This window comes from Rattus rattus, chromosome 14, assembly GCF_011064425.1.
Source record: "Rattus rattus isolate New Zealand chromosome 14, Rrattus_CSIRO_v1, whole genome shotgun sequence".
Taxonomy (NCBI): domain Eukaryota; kingdom Metazoa; phylum Chordata; class Mammalia; order Rodentia; family Muridae; genus Rattus; species Rattus rattus.
Window position 1 is genome coordinate 42893839 of NC_046167.1, and position 23653 is coordinate 42917491.

General features: G+C 40.9%; 1 protein-coding gene across 4 annotated transcripts; it reads right to left on the minus strand.

The window, feature by feature from the left end:
• Positions 1-790: 790 nt before the first annotated feature.
• Positions 791-23158, minus strand: Slc17a4 (solute carrier family 17 member 4). Of its 4 annotated transcripts, XM_032884520.1 has the most exons (13): positions 23068-23141; positions 21952-22117; positions 11862-11988; positions 9557-9756; positions 8320-8553; positions 8147-8234; positions 7607-7693; positions 6177-6295; positions 5902-6063; positions 4852-4984; positions 4631-4778; positions 3388-3478; positions 791-1878 (listed from the first exon to the last, which is right to left on the minus strand). In XM_032884520.1, exons 3-13 carry the CDS (start codon positions 11950-11952, stop codon positions 1744-1746), a joined length of 1488 nt encoding a protein of 495 aa, XP_032740411.1. In that variant the 5' UTR covers positions 11953-11988; positions 21952-22117; positions 23068-23141; the 3' UTR covers positions 791-1743. The 4 variants fall into 4 exon arrangements, with proteins under 4 accessions (XP_032740411.1, XP_032740410.1, XP_032740412.1 ...); XM_032884519.1 differs by lacking the exon at positions 21952-22117 and having other exon boundaries at positions 23068-23158; XM_032884521.1 differs by lacking the exon at positions 21952-22117 and having other exon boundaries at positions 22998-23077.
• Positions 23159-23653: the final 495 nt, after the last annotated feature.

A 23653-nucleotide genomic window follows, 5' to 3' on the forward strand; every position in this document is an offset into this window, starting at 1 on the left:
ATCCTTTCCCACACCTCCTTCCCTCTTTTTCTCTAAACACCCTCTAGCTGACCATTAAACACTGGAAATCTTGAAGGATTAGTCACAGGCTTTCTCTGTTTACCGTCTACCCAGGCACTCTCATTCATATTGAAAATGTCAATTATGACCTATGTTTAAATTATTTCCAAATTCATAACTAGACCCCAGATGTCACAAGTGCCATCCAAACCTTGTGTCCATGTTCCTATTTGTGGTCTTCATTGATTATATTACTATCATTGTGACGAGCATCCCAATTGTTCTAATAACAAACCAAACCAAAATGTAACTGTTGCTATAGACATTATCTATGCTCTCATAGAGTATTAATGTAGCCAGGCTATTCCCTTGCTTATTTCCCCCACCCCCACCATTCCCTGGATTGCACTGGAACCCCCTACCCAACTTTCTTATGCAGTTTAAGAGAGCTGTTTCCTTAAAATCCTCGGAGAAGGCCTTTTCCTCACCAGCACTCACTCCCAATCAGAACCCAACTATGTCCCTTTCCATTACCATTTACCTCCACTGATTTCAATGTAAAGACCAATACTCTTTCTTCACTGGGTCCACAATGCCGTGTGTTCTTGACTTGTGATAGCAAACTGCTACAAGCTATTCACAATTGTGATGTCTGCCATGTCTCTATACACACTAATATATTCATTAATATTCATTTAGTGTTTGAGCACTTGGGCTCTCTTTTGTTGTTCCTGTGTCACCCATGGGGATTCTTAATGAAAAGAGACATTTGAAATGAAGTGAAGTAAGCACGGGTCTCACATCCATTTTTAAGAGACATTCTACATCAAATGAAGCCCACTGACAGTGACTGAGATCATAAGAGTCAGAGAAACAGGCAAAGGGCATCCATGATGAGACTGATGCTGCAAAGCAGTGCATGAGATCAGAGACACAAGGCCATTCTACTCACTAAGACTAAGACATAAGGGATTTGCACGGACCTACATACAGATACATACAGATGAGAGACCCAGGTTAAAGTGGTCAGAAAGAAGGAAGCTGTTGGTGGAAGAGTGGCCTCCGGAAAGTGCCTGGGTGGTGTTCATATTGCAGAGGTGGTTTTGCTTCTAAGCCGAGATCCACATACAGAAAGCTGTCTGCAATGGCTGCATTCTACTACCCTTCTTATAGCAGTTGGAGAATGTCCATACCTTTTTGCATGATAGATTAATTCTTCGTTGCTCTTTATCCTGGCTGTTTTCAGTTAGAAGTCCTACACACACCAAGAGCCACAGTGGCTCTAACCCCTTCACTTGGCATGAGTGGTCCCTTGCCACAGAATTTCGGCTCACAAACATCCTGTTTTCCAGGCTGTCCGTTCTCTTTGCTGACAGCTTACAGAGTACCATTCTCCTGTGGTTCCAACTCATTACTCCTGTACTTCTGGCTTCCTCTTTAGCTTTGATGGCAAACTGTCCTCCGGTCCCTGATGCTTTTACCATGGCAACAGGGGAAAGTATAAAGGATTTGTAGAACCTCAGACACACCTGTGATTTCAGGAGCACACAGTTATAAATAACCAGTCTTTTCTTTCCTTTACGAAGCCTCCAGGTATGGAAAAAAATACATTTAATATCGGATAGTCAGAGTCTCTTAAATGATCCTGGAAATGAAGCCTCTTCCAGTTGTAAGGTTTTAGTTGTCCAGTAGGCACAAAAACAGGCCTTTTATTTTTTTTTTTTTACAAATTACTAACTTTGCTCAAAGATGGGTGAATGTTGGTTCCTTAGCCCAGTCCTGTACCTCTGCTCTGCCGAAGATGAGGTAGAAGAGCAGGCCGACTACATCAATAGCAGCTGCAAGTAAGAAGACATTTCTCCAGCCAAACTCTGCATCCTGGAGGCAGGAAACTACCTGTTAGTAACGGTGGCTTATTTCTTATCCCATGGTTCAGAACAGTTGTGGATCTATGCCTTGATGCTCCTTCTTCTAACTCAGCCTTCATGGCTCCTATATTGCTCCTGGAACAGACTGCTGCCTATCCCACACCAGGCCCGCATACCTCCTCTTCCCTCTGCAAGAAGGCACTTTCCATCATTGGGGTCACTTCCTCACTTTTCTTTTCTAGTACTTGCTTAATGTCACCTTTTCAAAGATTCCTCGTGGACCACACAATAAAAAATCAGACATGTTTCCTACAGAATGATATTCTTTCAGAATAATATGTCTATAATTCACTTTAGTTTTCTGTCAATTTCTTTTTTCAATATAGATTTCATGGGGTATGGCTGGGAGACTTTTGTGTGTTTGTTTGCTAAAACAATTGGCTTAGTACATGCTAATATTTAATAGTTTGTTGAATGAATGAATGAATTGATCAGTCAGTCAAGTGACAAGAGAAACAAGGTCTATATGAGAATTACCTTTTAACCAATCCCTAATAGTGTGCTTTCAGAGACTAGAAAGGAATGGAAGCTTCGAGAGCAAGAGGGGACTTGATTTCATTAAAACAAAAATCCTTTCTTTGTTAATCTCCTGTCTTTTCTCTGAGTTGCTGACACACCATCATGGATAAGTTAAAAATGAGATTTTCATAAATGTCACAGACATTGTTTCCCATGTAAAGTTTATGTTTATATAATTCTTAGGCAATGTTCAAGTCATTGGGTTTAATTATTTGTTTATTTTTACCTTCTCATCTTTCAGGGATTTGTTTGTGAGACAGACTCTGACAATGTGACCAAACTGGCCTCACAAGTGCTGGGATTATAAGCATGCACCACCTTGCCTTGTATATTGTAACTATGTCAAAGTGCTCCTTCCAGATGGAAGGCTTCAGACTGAAAAAGCAGCATCCCAGCACCAGGCTCCCAGGAGCTTCTGAGATGTTTCATGAATGGCAGAGCGAATACTTGGGAACATAGGCGTGGGGAGCTTTTTAGTCTGCCATTCATTAAACAGTTTGCACATCAATTTCCAAAGACTTGTTAGCTTCCTAGATAGAAAAACTACTCCATCCTTGTTTGCCTAGAGCATTCAAGATATTAGCACTGAGAAGCTGTCAGAAATCCTGGGCCCCTCAGTTTGAGGAAACCACGATAGATGATCAGATGACACTGAAGGAGAAGTGACATGAATATTACTGAGAACCCTGCATTTTAACATGAGATGCTCACCTTATATAAATTCACAAACCATAAACTCACTACACTGAGTGTTTGCTCACACACAAACCCCATGCAATATGGAATTCTCCTACATAAATTGAGCTGGGAATGAAGGTATGCTGGGGGCTCCAGACTCATGAGTTTTGAGGGTTTTTTTCTCATTGAGCCTTAGACTGGCTTCTACTAACTACCACCATCAGTTACTTTTATTAATATTCCTTATAACATTTGGACTTACCTGACTGATGAAAAATCCAGCAACAGTAGGAGCTATGCCTCCAGCTAAGTAAGAAAAGACTTGCAATAGTCCTTTGAGAAAGCCAGCATACCTGGGAAATGGGTAGCCACATGTAAGCCAAGGTTGCCCTATCCTATCTCTATCTTTGTCTCTTTGGATTCTTAGGATGGTGTACATTAAACCTGAACAAAATATGCTATCATTAGATTCTTATAATCCTGTGCTACAGGCTCAGCCTTTCAGGGGCTAGCCTATGCTAACATGTCACCTTTTTGGTTCTTATTATTGAGACCAATCTTGTAGCCCAGTTTAGGGATGCAAAAGTCTCCTCCTTATTGATTAAAGAACTTCATGTAACAAGATGCTTATCCTCTGAGACCAGCCTATTTCCCACATGTCTCAGTGACCCATTGTGTCCTGTGTATGTCCTGTTGCCTGAATTAGGCTCTGGGAGTTTTATGTCTGGTCTCAGTTCTTTCTGGCATGGCTTGCACCAGGCATAATGATTTTTTTCCCCTGGTAATGTTTCTTTTTCCATTGTTTTTTTGGTAGCTATATATGTATTCACATATGTGCTAGTATGCATGCATATATGTGTAGTGCACATGGAAACCAGAAGGCAATTTTGGATGTCATTCTTCTGGTGTCATCCATACGTCTTTTAGAAGTAGTGTCTCTCACTAGCCTGGAAATTGCCCCGTAGCTAGACAGGCTGCATGCAAACCACAGGGCTCTCTGCCTATTTGAGTGCCTTCACAGTACTGATATTACAAGCACACACCACTACCCCTGGCTTATCTTATTTTATGTTATCTTATCATCTTGTAATGTGGGTTCTAGGGATGTAACTCAACTGCCCATGCTTACCTGGCAAGCATTTACTGACTGAGACATCCCTTCCAACCCTGTTTTCCCTTCATTTAATTCTCACATAGACCTTCATGATGGGATTTCTTGAGACCTTTCAGTGGCCAATCTGCTGCATTCCTTGGCAGAGACTGACATGTGACATGTGAAGTGTTTTCAGGGCCACAGACTGCTCTTGAATCAGCTAGGATTGGCTCTATTCACAATGGCCAATAGCCAGGGTCCCTTCCAGGAATGATGGAGATGTAGCACTGATGTTATGACCCCCTGTGACCTGACCCATACACTACTCTTTAGCTTTGCATCAGAGCAAGGGTAGGTAGGGTTCCTGCACCTGAACTGAGCTTCTATGAGGATGAAGCAAAAGGGTCCTTACCGTGGAGCTATATCCAAGAAGTTAATGAGGGCTCCTGAATCACAGAGGCTGGCAAAGACAGAAGATAGTACCAAGAAGGCCATTGTAGTGCTGAGGCTGGAGCTGACCCAAGGTAGGGGCACAAGGATCCCGGATGACACAAGGACCCCTACAGCAGAACAAAAGACATTAAGAAGTGGCTGTTGAGCTCCCACAAGCACAGTAGCCAGCAGGGCCCTTACCTAGGGCAGTGAAGAGCTTCCTGATGGTTACAAGCCGGAGGATGTTCCTGGAGAGGAGAAAATCTGCCAGTAGACCCCCAAGAATAATGCAGACACAGCCAAACATGAATGGCAGGGCAGACAGGATTCCACTCTGGAGATTGGAGACAGGTAAATACAAGTGTCCTCAGTACTTCCCCATCTTGAACCTGACTGAACCTGATGGATGGATGGTCCATGTCTGTGGCTTTGCATTATATACATACCACTTTCAATGTAAATTAAGTCTTTGTTACTTCAGTTTTAATTTTAATTTAATTCTTTACAAAAAATATGCACATAACTCAATCGTGGTCTTAATTTTTTTTTTTTTGACAGAAGCTCCCACTATGTGGCCCTAGCTGACCCAAGATTTACTATATAGAGGAGGTTGGCTCAAACTCACACATCATATTCTATACCCTTTGGCTTCTGAGTGCTGAGATTAAAGGCATATACCACCATATCTGGTTTCATTAATTTTTAATAAAAGAAAATAACAAATGCTCTCTTCATATATAAAGATCACTTAGAAATTGTTATTTTAAACATTATGAGCTATGCTTAATGGTAGATTAATCCTGTAATCCCCACAGTAGAGGGAAGAAGATCTATATTCTGAGGCTAGCCTCAGCTACATAGTGAATTCCACACACACCTAGGCTACTTAGTGAAAGTCTATCTCAGGAAAAAAAATCAAGACAAGAAAAGCAAAATCTAATAACATCTTTGCAATAGAATTTATTAGTCATCTTAAAATTTTAATGTTGCCGATAGAGCATCTTGATATAAATGTTGACTTCATTAAGTATAAACTTTTGCATAAGACTTTTAAAGACTTTTTAAGACTTTTAAAAGTATGACCTGATTGGAACCATATCTCTGCCCAAGTGCCAAGTGGACCACCCTGAGGTCAATGTGAATCCAAGTTACCTGCATTTCTTAGGATCCTGGCCTAATCCCTCATCCTGTGGGCATGAGTGAGATCATATCGAGAAATGCAATAGCCAGGTCAATTTTTTTTGTACTCACATCTCGGAGATTTGCTTGAAGTACAGAGCTGATATATGTGGGTGTATATGCCATTATCGTGAATAATAGCCAGTATTCACAGAAATATGAAACCACAATGGCCCAAAGTGGGAGAGATTTCACCATGGCTTTAATGGGAAGAGACCAGCCCAGCGAGCAATCCTAAAGGACAAACCATAATTATTCCCTCCATCACAAGATAGGAGCTCCACTGCTGTACCCTGCCTCAGAGACACCCAGGGAGAGGGAAATGACATGGAAATTCCTTAGTGTACCTCTTGAGCCAGTGAACACATGATGTATCTCTTCTCACCAGTGCTGATAAAGGGATGATTCTGTGGGTCATCATATACGAGGGGGAACCAGAGCAGGCAACAGGCACAGCCAATTCCACCTAGGATAGAAGGCCCTTCTTTCAGTTTGATGATTACTATAGCTGATAGATAACCAGCTATACCTTGCCCCAACCCTTGAATGGCTCTGTATAAGTGGAGGGTACTTCCTCAGCTCTTGACTTTAGTGTTGCTCATACAACTTGCTTTTGTTATGCCCTAGGGCAGCTGCCAGCTGAGGCATTAAGAGACACTGCCTTTGTTCATTGTCCTCTAGGGAGGAAGTGCTCCAGTGAATCCATGGTCTATGGCAGATGAGAGAAACAGAGAATAGAGCCCCCCCACAGGTGTTCAATGGGACTTCAGGAAGAATAATAGCTGCTTCAAACCACTGAGTTCACGGAGGCTTTGAAACACACATGCACACTGTTATACTGAGGATCCACACATGCCTTTACGCTTGGGTGTGCTTCCCCCTTCATGGCTAACCACCAGATTACACTCCTACTGCTTGTACTTCCCTTCTTCACTGAACCCTTTCCTACCTTTCTTATATCTTTCTTGTTTTATGTGCAATTGATTACTTAGGCCATTTCTATACATAGAATAACATTAATAAGCATCAAACAGAATTTATCTAATACATCGTTTGTTCAGCATTGGAGAACTCAGCATCATCAATACTGAGTAGCAATGTGGCCCATTAAACTTGACTGTCATCCCGCGGGTGTCATCCACCTGGTCTTTGGACACAGCATTTCCAAAGGACTTACCAAGGAGGATCAACTGGCTGGCAACAAGTGCAGGATCCTGCCTGTCTCTGCCTCCCCAATTACAGATGTGCAAAATGTTTGATAAGGGTTCTGGGAATCAGACTCGGTTTCTAGTGCCTACATAGCAATCACTTTACCATATCTCTAGCTTAGAAAGGCATATATTGATGTCCTTAAAGTCATAAGGTTCTTCAGCTATATATTTAGACTACTGAAATTCATATTAGTTTCTTTTTTCAGGTTTGTTTTATGTATATGGGTGTTTTGTCTGCATATATGTATGTACACTTTTGGAGATCAGAGGAGGGCATTGAAAACTACCAAAATTTGAGTTACAGATGGTTTTGAGCGATCCTGTGGGACTTTGAATTGAACCTGGGTCTTCTGCAAGAGCAGCAAGTACTCCTAACTGCTAAGCCATCTTTCCAGCTCCAAGAATATTAAAATTTAAATGCTCTTTTATCAGCAAGAGTTACACTTTGACTAATTTTGTACATTGCCAACTTCACATAAATGCTATCTATTAGGATATCAATAACCAGAGACACATTCATCTGCCATAGAGAAACATTTTGAGACTTTAGAAAAGAACAAACTCACCAAAGATGTAGAATATATAAGGCCATCCTAGGGCCTGGCAAAGAAGACCACCAGCAATAAGAACAAGGAACGTCCCAAGCATTGACCCTGAGCAAAACATACGAGGACACTATGGGTAAGAGAGCTGGTCTTGGAAATCAGTATACTTCCTACAGAGTTGAGTGACAGTGACTGAGGGAATGGGCTTAGATCCAGACTACCACAATGCAGAGCCTGCTCCTCACTCAAGGACTGTATGATCTCAGACACTTCTCAGTCTATTTGTGTCTTGGATCAATCTATTTGTGTCTTGGAATCTCTTCACTATGTACTTACTCCTTAGATAGTTTATAAGGTCCCTGTGAGGGTAAAATAAATGAATGTATGCAAAAATACAAATATTTTTGGTGTATTATTAACATGTTGATCTGACCACAAGTTCTTAAAAGCAAGTATTATGAAGTGAGGAATAACTACTATACAGACGTTCATTCTCACAACAGGCCATTGCTGAGTATCCTCTTGGACAGTACACATAAATGACATTAATATCCCAGTTACCTGATGCAGCGATGGTGATGAGTTGACTCCTTTCCAGTGGGGGAGCCCATTTGGTCCACATTGAGTACTGACCTGTTAACACCATAACCTAGGGAAAATTTTCCATTCTTAGAGATATCAGATCATTCTAGAACATAGTTTATGCCAGTTATACTTGGTAAAGATCTTGATACCTGAGACATGCCTTGGATGACCCGAAGGACAATGAGCAAGGCTACTCCAGCCTCAGCTGCCAGTGGAATGAAGAGAGTCAGGACTGAAGAAATTAACAAGCCCAAACCAACCACATACTTGGCTCCAAACACTCCAGCCACATAGCCAGTAGGGATTGGAGCTAAGAACGATCCATAGTTGAGAGAGCTGAGGAGGATTCCCTGGATCTCAGGTGTCCAGTCGTAAACAGGGGCCTAGGAAACAAAGGGGTTCTCACTGTTTGGATACACAGGTGACCCGTTTCATTCTATTTTTTTCTTGAGACAGGTTCTCAGCAGCCCAGGCTGCTCTTGATCCCTTAGTCCTTCTGCTCCCACCTCCGGAGTCCTGAGATTACAGCTGGGCCTCACACCTGGCTCATAGTGAGACACAAAATTCACTTGAGACACAGAAAGCAATTCGAAGATCATTTTAACCTCTCTTCAATTCTTCCAGTCCACTAGTTTCATAAGGAAAAAAGAGACCTAAAGATATGAACATCATGTTCTTTCTTATCACGCTGACTCAAGGAACTGACCAATTAAAATAAGGGAGTCGATGATGCATTCATCATATGTGGTGATACATGTATGGAATCCCAGCACTCAGGAGCCTGAAGCAGGAGGATAATGAATTTGAAAATGGTCATAGAAAAAATACCATCTCAGAAGGGCGAACCACACATACACATACACACACACACACACACACACACACACACACATATATACACATACAGATATATGTATGCGTATATATATATATGTATGTGTGTATACATGCACACACATATGAATACTTATATATCATATACATGTACATATAGGGTCTATATGAACTATACCTTATATGTTATACATAGATACATATATATTGTGCATATTATAGATAGATACAGATGGAAGGAAAAGCTCATAAGAAAGAAACACAGCTGAAATATTGAGCGTTATGTGGAAGAGAAAAGAAGACATAATCTGTGAAGCTGGTTTTGTGGTTCTATAAGATTTTTTGCATCCTTATAGAAGAAGAATTTAATTTTATGGAGTGCTTAACCATGCTTTGTTCTGACTAGTCATGGTTTCACTCACAGACACTAAGCAGAGATAAAAATTTCCTCAGGTATGCATTTATGTTCTCATGCTAAAGGAATTTCATTTCCTCATAAGATGGCCCTTGAACCAAAGAAACAGTTCAGAATCTCACAAAATAAGCCATTACCTTAGATTCCTGTAGTGTTTCATTCCAGAAATCTTGGGAGTCAGTGGTAGGCCTTTCTATGGAAGCGTTGGCGTGGCCGGATGCTGCTGTGGTGTTCACCATAGCTGTTATGGCGATGCTCAGGTTCATTTGTTGGGTATAAACAGAAAAATTACAGAGATGCAAGACGAAAGCCAAACCATGGCGCAGTGAGCAGCAGCCTAGGGGAAGAAGTAACATTTATATGGTCAGCCTTCTTTCTTCCTGTACTAAGTCAGGAGGAGGCAGAACACTGGTGTCTCTGGAATCTCAGAAGTATAGGGAGACTGGACTCTGTTCTTTGGGAGGCTCCATTCTCCCAAGAGGGAGTGCTACTTCCCTCAGAAGAAGAGCCTTGAAGAATGTATGGAGAGCCAGCCTCAGAGATGGGGTTTTCATGGCTCTAGGATGAGTCATCAAGGGCAGGAACAGGTGTAAAACAAGAACTGTCAGGAAGCTGAGGTTGCTTGCATGCTCATGTGTGTGTGCGAGAGGTTATCCATGTGCATGTGTTTGCTCAGGGGTGTTGAAAATGACTCTCAATTCCATGCTTAAGCAGCTGAGATTAGTGTAATTTATAACTAGCAATAGGATATTTAACTTGTTCATAATTTGAGTGGCAGGCTAGTGTTAGGTTGAAGATGTGTATCGTCTTCATCTTAACACTGTAATCTAGGCTTACACAGAGCTTGCCTGTGTTCCAATCACTTTTGTGTGACCACAACTGAGAGGCAGAGAAATCCTGAGGTAACATGTGATGACCATGGTCAAACTCTGAGTTTACAGCTTCCTAGCTTCAGTCAGGGACAGATGAGATGGGAGAGTTAGGACTGCACCCTTGTGTGTGGAGATTCACTTGTTAAATTAACAAATATCACCTTTGGCCTAAGTCTAGGATCACTTTGAAAAGTCTCCTTCCTTCATCTGAAAAAGTTTACAATGGCATTTTGGTCATTGTTATTTTGACATCATAGTCCATAAAACAGGATGACCAGGCTGTCCACTCCAGATTTCACCATAGATCAAGTCTTTTCTCTGCCCCAACATGAAACTGAACTCATTAGTTAAGTCTCATCTAAGTTGTATCAAGTAGTTTGTGTTGCTTATGTAACTAAATTAATTTTACTATCCCTGTGTTCATTTATTTGTTGATACAGGGTGTTCTCAAACTCAAGACCCTACAACTTCAACCTTCCAAGTGTTGGGGCTACAGGTGTGACCATACCTGACAGTGCCTGTCATTTTCATGCTTCTTCTTCTCCTAGAGCTTTGATTAGATAGAGGATAGACAGACAGACATGTGATATATATACATTTATGTATCGATCATGAGGAAAGACAATTTGTTTTACTGTTTGCAACATTGAAATCATCCTTTCATTTTGTTATAGTGAAGGGAGCACCTCTGCAAGATGAGAATTCACTGGAAACAATCCTTTATGTTGCATCTTGTGCATGTGACGTGCTCATGAACTACACTACACTATCTTACTCCTATGTTATTGCTCATGGGTTTTCACAGATGTCTTTTAATCTTGGAATCAGTCACCTGGATCTCTATCCCAAATGTTCTACTAACAGCAACTTTCAATAGTGTCCATGGCTTCTGTTTCACAAGGGTTGTACAAGAACCTTCCTGTAGGTGCTGTGAGGAGAGCTGAAGGGCTCCTGTGAATGCCTCATGATGGGCTTGCTAACATTTGACTCTCCTTGCATCCTTGGAACAGTCTCCTCTTAGTCACAGGCTGCTTCAAATGACAAAACACTTTAGTAGAATCTTATTTAGCATGTGTAATTAAGAAGAATCTGTAGACACGTACATGTATATTATTCTGTCCTTGCCAGCTTTGTACAGAAAAGTTGTAAGTTTTCAATCTTGACAGTGACTTGAAACGATTTAGATAATAATAGAGTCCAGCACTAGACAAAAAGCCAAAGGCCGGGCTTGCTTTCTTATCCAGACAGAGTCTGCTGGGACACTGGTTTGGGTTTGTTAGTCATTTAGTTTTTATAAATTGTTTTGTTTTTGCTTATTTACTTCTTTTGGAGTTGTTTTGGGTTTTTTGTTTCCACTTCCCAATAATGGTCACATGATTCTTACCTGGTCTGTGTGCCTTCAAGATTACCTGTGAGGAGTGAAATAGTTAAAAGTAAAACTGATTCATCATTATTTGGCACTGTTGGCTATTGGCAGCAGTGAGAAAGATGCTATCAATCAAGAAAAAGGAAGCTGGGATGATGAGTCTCCTATTTCTCTCATAACCAGAGTTCCATGTGTGATTTTTACCTTTCTTGAAGGATTGTTCTTGGGTCATGTTTAAATTGCTGTCATTGGGAATGCCTCCCTCTCTCGCCTTGAGGTCTGCTCCAGTAGACATTTTGACTTTCTCCTCCTTAGGGCCAGCATCTACTTACTAAAATAGAAACATGTGAGAGCAAACGTGGTCAGGACAGCACCTTACATTTTATATGATGTAGTCCCCACCCTTGGCTCTATTAGTAACAAAATGTGAGGCCTTGGGAAAGATACAGTTATCCCAAGTCTTATTAGTTATTATCTTTGAATGGGGGAATCTAGCCTGAAATGCCTAGGTCAATTATGCATTTCTTTCTATATCTCTGTTCTCTGTTTTAGACTGATGCTTGTAGCATCTGGACATGAAATTTTAACTACTTATTTGAAATTTTATCTGAAAGATTCTAACAGATTAAATTTTCTGTGGTGGTGGAAACTGTCCCTTAAAAACACTAAGACCAGGTAAAATGTGGCAGACAACTGTCAATTTTGGCAATTGCTCCAAAGCGAGAGAGAGCTACCTCTGTGGCTGCAATGAAAAGTTCAGAGTCATGCACTCTTCTGTGATGTAGAGTGGGGCATAGAGACAGGGTCTATTTCTGTGGTGCAGGTTTGCGGCCCAATGACTCTGAAGGACAAAAGCTGGTCCATGCCAGGAAGGAGATTATGAGGAAGATCCTAACACACATCCAGAAGCCCCAGGGACATGAAGAATCTCTGCTCACTGTGATACATGACCCTGTCTACACTATTTCCAACCTCTAATCTAAAAATAGGAACTCTGAAAATTCCTGGAGAACTGGGGCTTTGAATTTGCACCAGTTTTAGATTGAGGATTAAGAACTCTTGTTCCGCACTACAAAGGATAATAAATGGTAAAGCCCAACATAAGTAGGCAAGCTATACCCTAGAAGAAGCAAGAAACTAATCGTCTTGGCAACAAAACAAAGAGAATGAAAGCACACAAACATAACCTCACATCCAAATATGAATATAACGGGAAGCAATAATCACTATTCCTTAATATCTCTCAACATCAATGGCCTCAACTCCCCAATAAAAAGACATAGATTAACAAACAGGATACGCAACGAGGACCCTGCATTCTGCTGCCTACAGGAAACACACCTCAGAGACAAAGACAGACACTACCTCAGAGTGAAAGGCTGGAAAACAACTTTCCAAGCAAATGGTTTGAAGAAGCAAGCTGGAGTAGCCATTCTAATATCAAATAAAATCAATTTTCAACTAAAAGTCATCAAAAAGATAAGGAAGGACACTTCATATTCATCAAAGGAAAAAATCCACCAAGATGAACTCTCAATCCTAAATATCTATGCCCCAAATACAAGGGCACCTACATACGTAAAAGAAATCTTACTAAAGCTCAAAACAAACATTGCACCTCACACAATAATAGTGGGAGATTTCAACACCCCACTCTCATCAATGGACAGATCATGGAAACAGAAATTAAACAGAGATGTAGACAGACTAAGAGAAGTCATGAGCCAAATGGACTTAACGGATATTTATAGAACATTCTATCCTAAAGCAAAAGGATATACCTTCTTCTCAGCTCCTCATGGTACTTTCTCCAAAATTGACCATATAATTGGTCAAAAAACGGGCCTCAACAGGTACAGAAAGATAGAAATAATCCCATGCGTGCTATCAGACCACCACGGCCTAAAACTGGTCTTCAATAACAATCAAGGAAGAATGCCCACATATACTTGGAAATTGAACAATGCTCTACTCAATGATAACCTGGTCAAGGAAGAAATAAAGAAAGAAATTAAAAACTTTTTAGAATTTAATGAAAATGAAGGTACAACATACCCAAACTTATGGTACACAATGAAAGCTGTGCTAAGAGGAAAACTCATAGCTCTGAGTGCCTCCAGAAAGAAACAGGAAAGAGCATATGTCAGCAGCACATTTAGGTGTGCTGTCAGCTTGACAGCACACCTAAAATCTCTAGAACAAAAAGAAGCAAATACACCCAGGAGGAGTAGAAGGCAGGAAATAATCAAACTCAGAGTGGAAATCAACCAAGTAGAAACAAAAAGGACCATAGAAAGAATCAACAGAACCAAAAGTTGGTTCTTTGAGAAAATCAACAAGATAGATAAACCCTTAGCCAGACTAACGAGAGGACACAGAGAGTGCGTCCAAATTAACAAAATCAGAAATGAAAAGGGAGACATAACTACAGATTCAGAGGAAATTCAAAAAATCATCAGATCTTACTATAAAAACCTATATTCAACAAAACTTGAAAATCTTCAGGAAATGGACAATTTCCTAGACAGATACCAGGTACCGAAGTTAAATCAGGAACAGATAAACCAGTTAAACAACCCCATAACTCCTAAGGAAATAGAAGCAGTCATTAAAGGTCTCCCAACCAAAAAGAGCCCAGGTCCAGATGGGTTTAGTGCAGAATTGTATCAGACCTTCATAGAAGACCTCGTACCAATATTATCCAAACTATTCCACAAAATTGAAACAGATGGATCACTACGAATACCTTCTCGAAGCCACAATTACTCTTATACCTAAACCACACAAAGACACAACAAAGAAAGAGAACTTCAGACCAATTTCCCTTATGAATATCGACGCAAAAATACTCAATAAAATTCTGGCAAACCGAATCCAAGAGCACATCAAAACAATCATCCACCATGATCAAGTAGGCTTCATCCCAGGCATGCAGGGATGGTTTAATATATGGAAAACCATCAACGTGATCCATTATATAAACAAACTGAAAGAACAAAACCACATGATCATTTCATTAGATGCTGAGAAAGCATTTGACAAAAATTCAACACCCTTCATGATAAAAGTCCTGGAAGAATAGGAATTCAAGGCCCATACCTAAACATAGTAAAAAGCCATATACAACAAACCAGTTGCTAACATTAAACTAAATGGAGAGAAACTTGAAGCAATCTCACTAAAATCAGGGACTAGACAAGGCTGCCCACTCCTTCCCTACTTATTCAATATAGTTCTTGAAGTTCTAGCCAGAGCAATCAGACAACAAAAGGAGGTCAAGGGGATACAGATTGGAAAAGAAGAAGTCAAAATATCACTATTTGCAGATGATATGATAGTATATTTAAGTGATCCCAAAAGTTCCACCAGAGAACTACTAAAGCTGATAAACAACTTCAGCAAAGTGGCTGGGTATAAAATTAACTCAAATAAATCAGTTGCCTTCCTCTATACAAAAGAGAAACAAGCCGAGAAAGAAATTAGGGAAACGACACCCTTCATAATAGACCCAAATAATATAAAGTACCTCGGTGTGACTTTAACCAAGCAAGTAAATGATCTGTACAATAAGAACTTCAAGACATTGAAGAAAGAAATTGAAGAAGACCTCAGAAGATGGAAAGATCTCCCATGCTCATGGATTGGCAGGATTAATATAGTAAAATGGCCATTTTACCAAAAAAGCAATCTACAGATTCAATGCAATCCCCATCAAAATACCAATCAATTCTTCAAAGAGTTAGACAGAACAATTTGCAAATTCATCTGGAATAACAAAAAACCCAGGATAGCTAAAGCTATCCTCAACAAAAAAAAGGACTTCAGGGAATCACTATCCCTGAACTCAAGCAGTATTACAGAGCAATAGTGATAAAACTGCATGGTATTGGTACAGAGACAGACAGATAGACCAATGGAATAGAATTGAAGACCCAGAAATGAACCCACACACCTATGGGCACTTGATTTTTTGACAAAGGGCCAAAAACCATCCAATGGAAAAAAGATAGCATTTTCAGCAAATGGTGCTGGTTCAATTGGAGGTCAACATGTAGAAGAATGCAGATCAATCCATGCTTATCACCCTGTACAAAGCTTAAGTCCAAGTGGATCAAGGACCTCCACATCAAACCAGACACAGTCAAACAGCCACCCAATTAGACAAGATGGATGAAGCAAAGAAGTGCAGAAGTGTAGATCGCTCCTGAGAGACACAGCCAGAATACAGCAAATACAGAGGCGAATGTCAGCAGCAAACCTCTGAACTGAGAATAGGACCCCCGTTGAAGGAATCAGAGAAAGAACTGGAAGAGCTTGAAGGGGCTCGAGACCCTATATGTACAACAATGCCAAGCAACCAGAGCTTCCAGGGACTAAGCCACTACCTAAAGACTATACATGGACTGACCCTGGACTCTGACCTCATAGGTAGCAATGAATATCCTAGTAAGAGCACCAGTGGAAGGAAGCCCTGGGTCCTGCTAAGAATGAACCCTGAGTGAACTAGACTGTCAGGGGGAGGGCAGCAATGGGGGGAGGTGGGAGGGAACACCCATAAGGAAGGGGGGAGGGAAGGGGATGTTTGCCGGAAACTTGGGAAAGGGAATAAACTTTGAAATGTATATAAGAAATATTCAAGTTAATAAAAAAAATAAATTAAAAAAAAAAAAAAGAAAAACTAGGGAAGCATTTGGAAAAAAGGGGAACTGAAAAAAATTTCCTAAACAAAACACCAATGGCTTACGCTCTAAGATCAAGAATCGACAAATGGGATCTCATAAAACTGCAAAGCTTCTGTAAGGCAAAGGACACTGTGGTTAGGACAAAACGGCAACCAACAGATTGGGAAAAGATCTTTACCAATCCTACAACAGATAGAGGCCTTATATCCAAAATATACAAAGAACTCAGGAAGTTAGACCGCAGGGAAACAAATAACCCTATTAAAAGATGGGGTTCAGAGCTAAACAAAGAATTCACAGCTGAGGAATGCGAATGGCTGAGAAACACCTAAAGAAATGTTCAACATCTTTAGTCATAAGGAAATGCAAATCAAAACAACCTGAGATTTCACCTCACCAGTGAGAATGGCTAAGATCAAAAACTCAGGTGACAGCAGATGCTGGCGAGGATGTGGAGAAGAGGAACACTCCTCCATTGTTGGTGGGATTGCAGACTGGTACAACCATTCTGGAAATCAGTCTGGAGGATCCTCAGAAAATTGGACATTGAACTGCCTGAGGATCCGGCTATACCTCTCTTGGGCATATACCCAAAAGATGCCCCAACATATAAAAAAGACACGTGCTCCACTATGTTCATTGCAGCCTTATTTATAATACCCAGAAGCTGGAAAGAACCCAGATGCCCTTCAACCAGGAATGGATACAGAAAATGTGGTACATCTACACAATGGAATATTACTCAGCTATCAAAAACAACGACTTTATGAAATTGTAGGCAAATGGTTGGAACTGGAAAATATCATCCTGAGTGAGCTAACTTGAATCACAGAAAGACATACATGGTATGCACTCATTGATAAGTGGCTATTAGCCCAAATGCTTGAATTACCCTACATGCCTAGAACAAATGAAACTCAAGACGGATGATCAAAATGTGAATGCTTCACTCCTTCTTTAAAAGGGGAACAAGAATACCCTTGGCAGGGAAGAGAGAGGCAAAGATTAAAACAGAGACTGAAGGAACACCCATTCAGAGCCTGCCCCACATGTGGCCCATACATATACAGCCACCCAATTAGACAAGATGGATGAACAAAAAAGTGCAGACCGACAGGAGCAGGATGTAGATCCTCCTGCGAGACACAGCCAGAATACAGCAAATACAGAGGTGAATGCCAGCAGCAAACCACTGAACTGAGAACGGGACCCCCATTGAAGGAATCAGAGAAAGAACTGGAAGAGCTTGAAGGGGCTTGAGACCCCATATGTACAACAATGCCAAGCAACCAGAGCTTCCAGGGACTAAGCCACTACCTAAAGACTATACATGGACTGACACTGGACTCTGACCTCATAGGTAGCGATGAATATCCTAGTAAGAGCACCAGTGGAAGGGGAAGCACTGGGTCCTGCTAAGACTGAACCCCCAGTGAACCAGACTGTTGGGGGGAGGGCGGCAATGGGGGAGGGTGAGGGGAACACCCATAAGGAAGGGGGGGGGATGTTTGCCGGAAACAGGAAAGGAATAACACTCAGAAATGTATAGAAGAAATATTCAAGTTAAAAAAAAAAAAAAAAAAAAAAGAACTCTTGTTCCTCTAGTGAAAAACCAAGGATTGTAAGCTAGGTTCTTTGGTTAGACACAGACCACAGCCAATTACTACAGGTGAAATTCCACCTGATGTGAGCTTGTGGTTCAAAATGATAAATAGCCAGAGAAGCCCATCAAAGCTACATCCTCAGGCTTAATGCTCAGATGTAAATATACTAGATTCATAAAGGCATTACACAAACATGCCCAAAGTGATTAAAGACAGCCTAGAGAGATGGTATAGCAGTTAAATTCTTACAACAGGCCTGGTTTGTGTTTCAGAGTGCTGGAAGGGTCTATGAACACTACCAGAAGAAAAAAGTGATCATCAACCTTACCCAGCTGTAAAGTCTTCAACTCCTGGCCAAGCAAATCATGCACTTTCTCTTATGCTAACACAACAAGACTAAGGCAGCTCAGAGAGAAAAAGATATTGATTTGAGCTTGCAATTCTAGACTATTAGAATCCACAATGGTGGAGCAAAGGCAGGACAGCAGGGGCAGGAAGCTGAGGGCTCACATCTTGACTTGCAAGCATCAGGTAGAGAGTGCAAACCGGAAGTGGAACATGGAGCCTTCCATAACATACTTTATCCAGAAAGTTTACACCTCTAACTGTACCCTCTAGGAAGCAGAGCAAGCCCAAATGAATGAGGTCCTGAATAAGTGTTGATTGTTGGCTTGGGCACAGCCATGACAAGGGCCAAGGCCTCAGATCCATGGGAAATTGACAAAGCTTTCTCCTTGTAAATGAGACTCGAAATCGGCAAAGTTTTCTTTCATCCAAGTACATGTATATAAATGATTGATCAAATGTTTATAAAATCTAGCAACTGTACTTCCTCCTGAATGTTTATAGCCTGAAACTGCTCTCCTACAAAGACCTCCTATCAAGACTAGATAACTTCTTCCCCTGTGCTGTACATAACAAATATGCCAAGGTTATGGGCTACGAAAGAAGTAGGTACAGTCACCCTACTGACACCCATCATTACCTGGCCCAAGTGCCTACCACATTTTCATTCCCTTGGGACCCTTAGTCAGAGTTGCAGAACCAAGCCACATGGAGCATATCTTTCCCCAACAGTACCACCAAGAAGTATTCAAATGCCTGAGAGCAGATCTTCTCACTCAAATCACACATGCCCACTGGAACAACATTGGCATAAATATCTTATGTATAATTAACCACCTTCTGCATGTATTTAAGGCCTACCCTATAAGACAAAATTCATACCTGACACCATTACCAAGCCAAGAACTTGTAACTAGACAGGTCACATGCCTTTGAATGGACATATTACCAAACCAACTCCTAATTGCCTAATATACCCATAAATTAGTAAATCTTACAAGAAGTTCCTACTTGTAGTAAAACATAGATACACAATTGATGAAGGTGTGAAGAATAAGAGACTGCCGAATGCTAGGCCCTAAATAGGATATACGCATATATGCATATGTATACACATATACGTGTATGTGTATATGTATACATATATAATCATATACACATTAGCAGGTGCAAAAAATGCTGGAGCAAAGACCCACATGTTCCATGCCAACCAGATATAGATAGACATAGATATAGATATAGATATAGATATAGATATAGATATAGATATAGATATAGATATAGATATAGATATAGATATAGATATAGATATAGATATATAGATATAGATATAGATATATGTCTATCATATCCACCTCCTTACAAGGGGCTCGTGGATTATTGTGGAAGAAGAAATAGAAAGACATTTAAGAGCAAGAGGTGGTTAATGACAACAAGAAAACAATGCAGTGTTTTCCACACATATGAACTCACAATGGTCATGGTAGCATGCACAGGACCTGAGCAAGCTCAGCCACATTAAATCCCAAAGATAGGGGAGGTATGCACAAAGTCCCACTCCTACCTGAGGAACTACTGTCAATCAATACCAGCAGGGAAAGGGAGAAAGGGGACTCAAAGTTGAATATAGAGAAGTAGGTAGTGGATCTGAGAGAAGTTTGAGGAGGGATGTCTATGTTAGATGCGCACTATACAAAATTCTCCAAGAATTAATTTTTTAAAAAGTAAGCAAAGTTGTTAGGTAAAAATTAAGCTGTAGTAAACTAAACATTGAATAAGACAAACACACAAAGACACACAACATATTTTATGTCTACATAAGTGAGCTAAAAGTTATGAAAGAAAAATTAAGATCCATTTATCTAATAGGTCTTGTTATCTCTCGAAGGTGAGAAAGACATGTAAAAATGGTCATACAGAAGTCTCGCTTCATTGCTGGTGTCTAATCAATGTTTGTGAAATATTGCTGTGATTAAAAATAATTTTTTAGAATCTCAGTGGTTAAAAACGCTGCTCTTTCAGAAGAGGACCTGAGTTCAAGGAGGCTCACAACCACATGTTAATCCAGCACCAAGGTATCTGACACCTTCTCCTGACTTCCTCTGGTGTCTGTACTAGGGTTTTACACACACACACACACACACACACACACACACACACTCCATAAATATAAATGAATAAAATTTAAAGCAATAGTAACAAAAATTCACCTAAAAAAACCTCTGAATACAACATATAGGTATGGAAAGTGTTCATTCTGCTGACACCCCAATGTGTATAAGTGTGTGCATGTGTTTAGGTGTCTCTCTATATGTGTAATGGGACTCTTGTTTCCAGATTGAATACATACTGAGACGAAAATAGTACATGTTGATCCCTGCCTGAACTTGAAAGCAGCCATCTCAGAAGAAAGAGGCTACTGAACCAAACAAGCTCAGGGACACAAAATGGCTGAGACGGACAAGCAGGAGGAAAAATCCACCCTGACATTATAAAAGAAGAAGAGAGGCAGGGCCAACACATACTGGCTACCTGCAAGGGGGCATTTATAGGGTTACACATATGTCCCATAGAGTTTGTTATGGGTGAGTGGTGGAGGCAGAAAGGCAGAAAGACAGAGAGAAAGTAGCTGGTAAGTTCATGTGTCTTTGAATCAGAGGGTACAAGCTGTAACTCTGGTATGCATTTCAGAGAGGGAAAGTACCCACTGAAAGCTTGTGATGTCTTCACAATAGCAGGTGCAAAAGATGCTGGGGCAAAGACCTACATGTTCCAAGCCAACTAGATGTGGAAGACTTAAGAGAAATCAAAGTCACAACTTTCTAAAATATGCCCAAAAGCAGTGTCTAGAAGGTATCGTGTGACCACAGAGCACAAGCAGACTAAAAGATGCTCAGCTGCGGAGGAAAGAGTCAGAAGACACGAATCAGCCTGTTCATGGAAAGACCACTGAAGTCCTCAGAGGTTCATTCAAAAGACGCAGCATGGTCAGTCCACCCAGTCAAACAGATACTGCCTGCTTCACACCACCCTCTGTTGCCCTAGACCAGCCCTAGGAGAATTAGAAGCTTCAATTAGAATAAGAGGAGAGGACAGTAGCTGACAAAGAAAGGGAACGAGGGGTTACCCAAACAGTCTCTTCCTTCCAGGGTCCAGCCTAGAATTGGGAGAGCTTTATTTTTAGATAAAGTTTGGATCATTGTGCTCTCTGTTGTACCTAGGAGATTGGGATTATCTGGAGTCTGAAAATGGCCATCTTACTACCTGAGCATGAACACAGAAGTTGAGTACAGGTGAAGCAAAACCATTCTTCTCTCTAGGGAATACAAAATGTGTTCATATTAAAGATTAGCACGGGTCGGGTTTGTGTTTCACAGTGCAAATGTTACCTAACATCGAAGCACAACACTACTAAAGCCTCAAGTGAACAGATACAGACAAGATTCTGGCTTACACCATCTGCAAGCCTGCATCAGAATTCAGAAATAAACTTTAAAAAACTTTAAATCCAAAACCCACCACTGGCTGGCAGAATCAAGCCTGAACAATCTGCTGGAAAACCTCAAATGATTTGTTGACTTTTGTTCATACTTTAGGGAGACTGGCTGAACAGAAGAGTCTACCACTCATGGAACTGAAGATGGGATTCAGAGCAGCTTTTTCCTTTCTAGTTTTGCAGACCATTCCAATGATGCAATGCCTCAGAGTTCACCGACCTCTGACTCGTTCACTGATCCAGTAAACATGTGTGCAATAAACGGGATACTTGCTTCTGCAGCTTTCTCCATCCAGCAGGACTGAAGGTCTGATCTCACTAGCCGCTCTGTATCTACTTAAACAGAAAAACTTACTCCTGATCATGGAGTCTCCTGAGTTTGTGAGGTAACTAGGGTTTGTCAATTAGAGGAAGAGGGTCAGGCAAGGCTGCTGAAGGGCAGGAAACATGACTATAGACCGCATGCAGGACACGTGCTCTGGTGAGTCACCGGGTACAATATAATAAGAAAAAAAAAGTAAGAATGGCCTACCTGGGAAGGAAGCAAAAGTGTACGGATAATAACGACTAAGGGGCTAATGCTGACTGAGATGGTAGATGCTTTGTCTAGTCTAACACCCAGTCTGCTGGTGTCCCATGGCTGTCTCTGAGCTGAGAGAGCAGTCCTCTCACAGGAACATAAAAGGAAAAGAAAAAAGCACTCTGAACCACTGCATAAAGTCATACGGGGTTTTATTTGCTTTGGTCCCCCATTCTCCTGTGGAAATCCCATGTTTACTCTGTTTGGGTTAATTTGATCTTTGAAGCCTGCTAAAAATGTTCTTTAAGACATGAGGGGTTTTTGTTTTGTTTTGTTCGCCTCAGTCTGGTTAGTCCTGTTTCTTCAAATTAGTGTATCTCACAAAAGCAAGTTAAATGCATGAGTGCTATGTGCAATTTTCTAGCATCAGTAACCCTCAGAATGTAAGCCCTGAGTTTACAATTGCTGTTCCTTTCGAATTGCTTCAAACAGTATCCTCTCTCCCTTTCACCCTGTTTCCTCCCCTTTCTGTCCCCACCTACCCACTGCTGGCTTTTGTCTCCCTCCTTCATGTCTATCTCCCTCCCTCCCTCTTCTTCTGGAGTTTCTGAGGACCTCATTTGTTTTAGGAAAAGACAGCAGACTGTCTCACATATCAGAACCATCTCCCAAAAGAAACCCAGTCTTGCGCACCATCTATAATCTCAACAGGAAAAGGTCCGTTCCCACACCATCAAACCACAGCAAGAACTTGAAAGCAAACCTGAGGAAGGCAGAGAGCTGAGTCCTGGCTGCAATCCTATCGGTTTCTCAGTTTTCTGCAACTGTCTAACCCTTAGGAGTAAATTATTACTCAGGGCCTTTAGCCCTTTTCTTTCCAAATGGAGGATTTTATTGGCTCAGCCATTTAATTTTTAACTTTGTTTTATTATTTAATTGATGACATGACCAAGTTCCTTCAATCTTCCTCATACTTTAAGTTCATCTGAAGTCACATACATCTTCCCTGATTGTCTGTGTGTCCTGATATCTTGCCTGCCTCATTTTTAAAGTTTATTTTTTATGTGATTATTTATGTGTTGGAGTGTGTGTGGGTTGAGTATCTACCTGTTGAGGTCAAAGGACAACTTTCAAGAATTGGTTCTTCCCTTCTACCGGGTTGATCTCAAGGATACAATCCAAGTTGTCAAGCACAATGGCACATATTTTTCCCTGCCGAGCTATCAGGTCAACCCTTTGAGCAGCTCACTGATGGCATCACTGTCTGTGATCTCAGGTATTAGAGTCTTCATAGGATAGGGTTACATCTTGTCTCTTATGTGGCTGCTTTCCACCATATCCATGTTTAA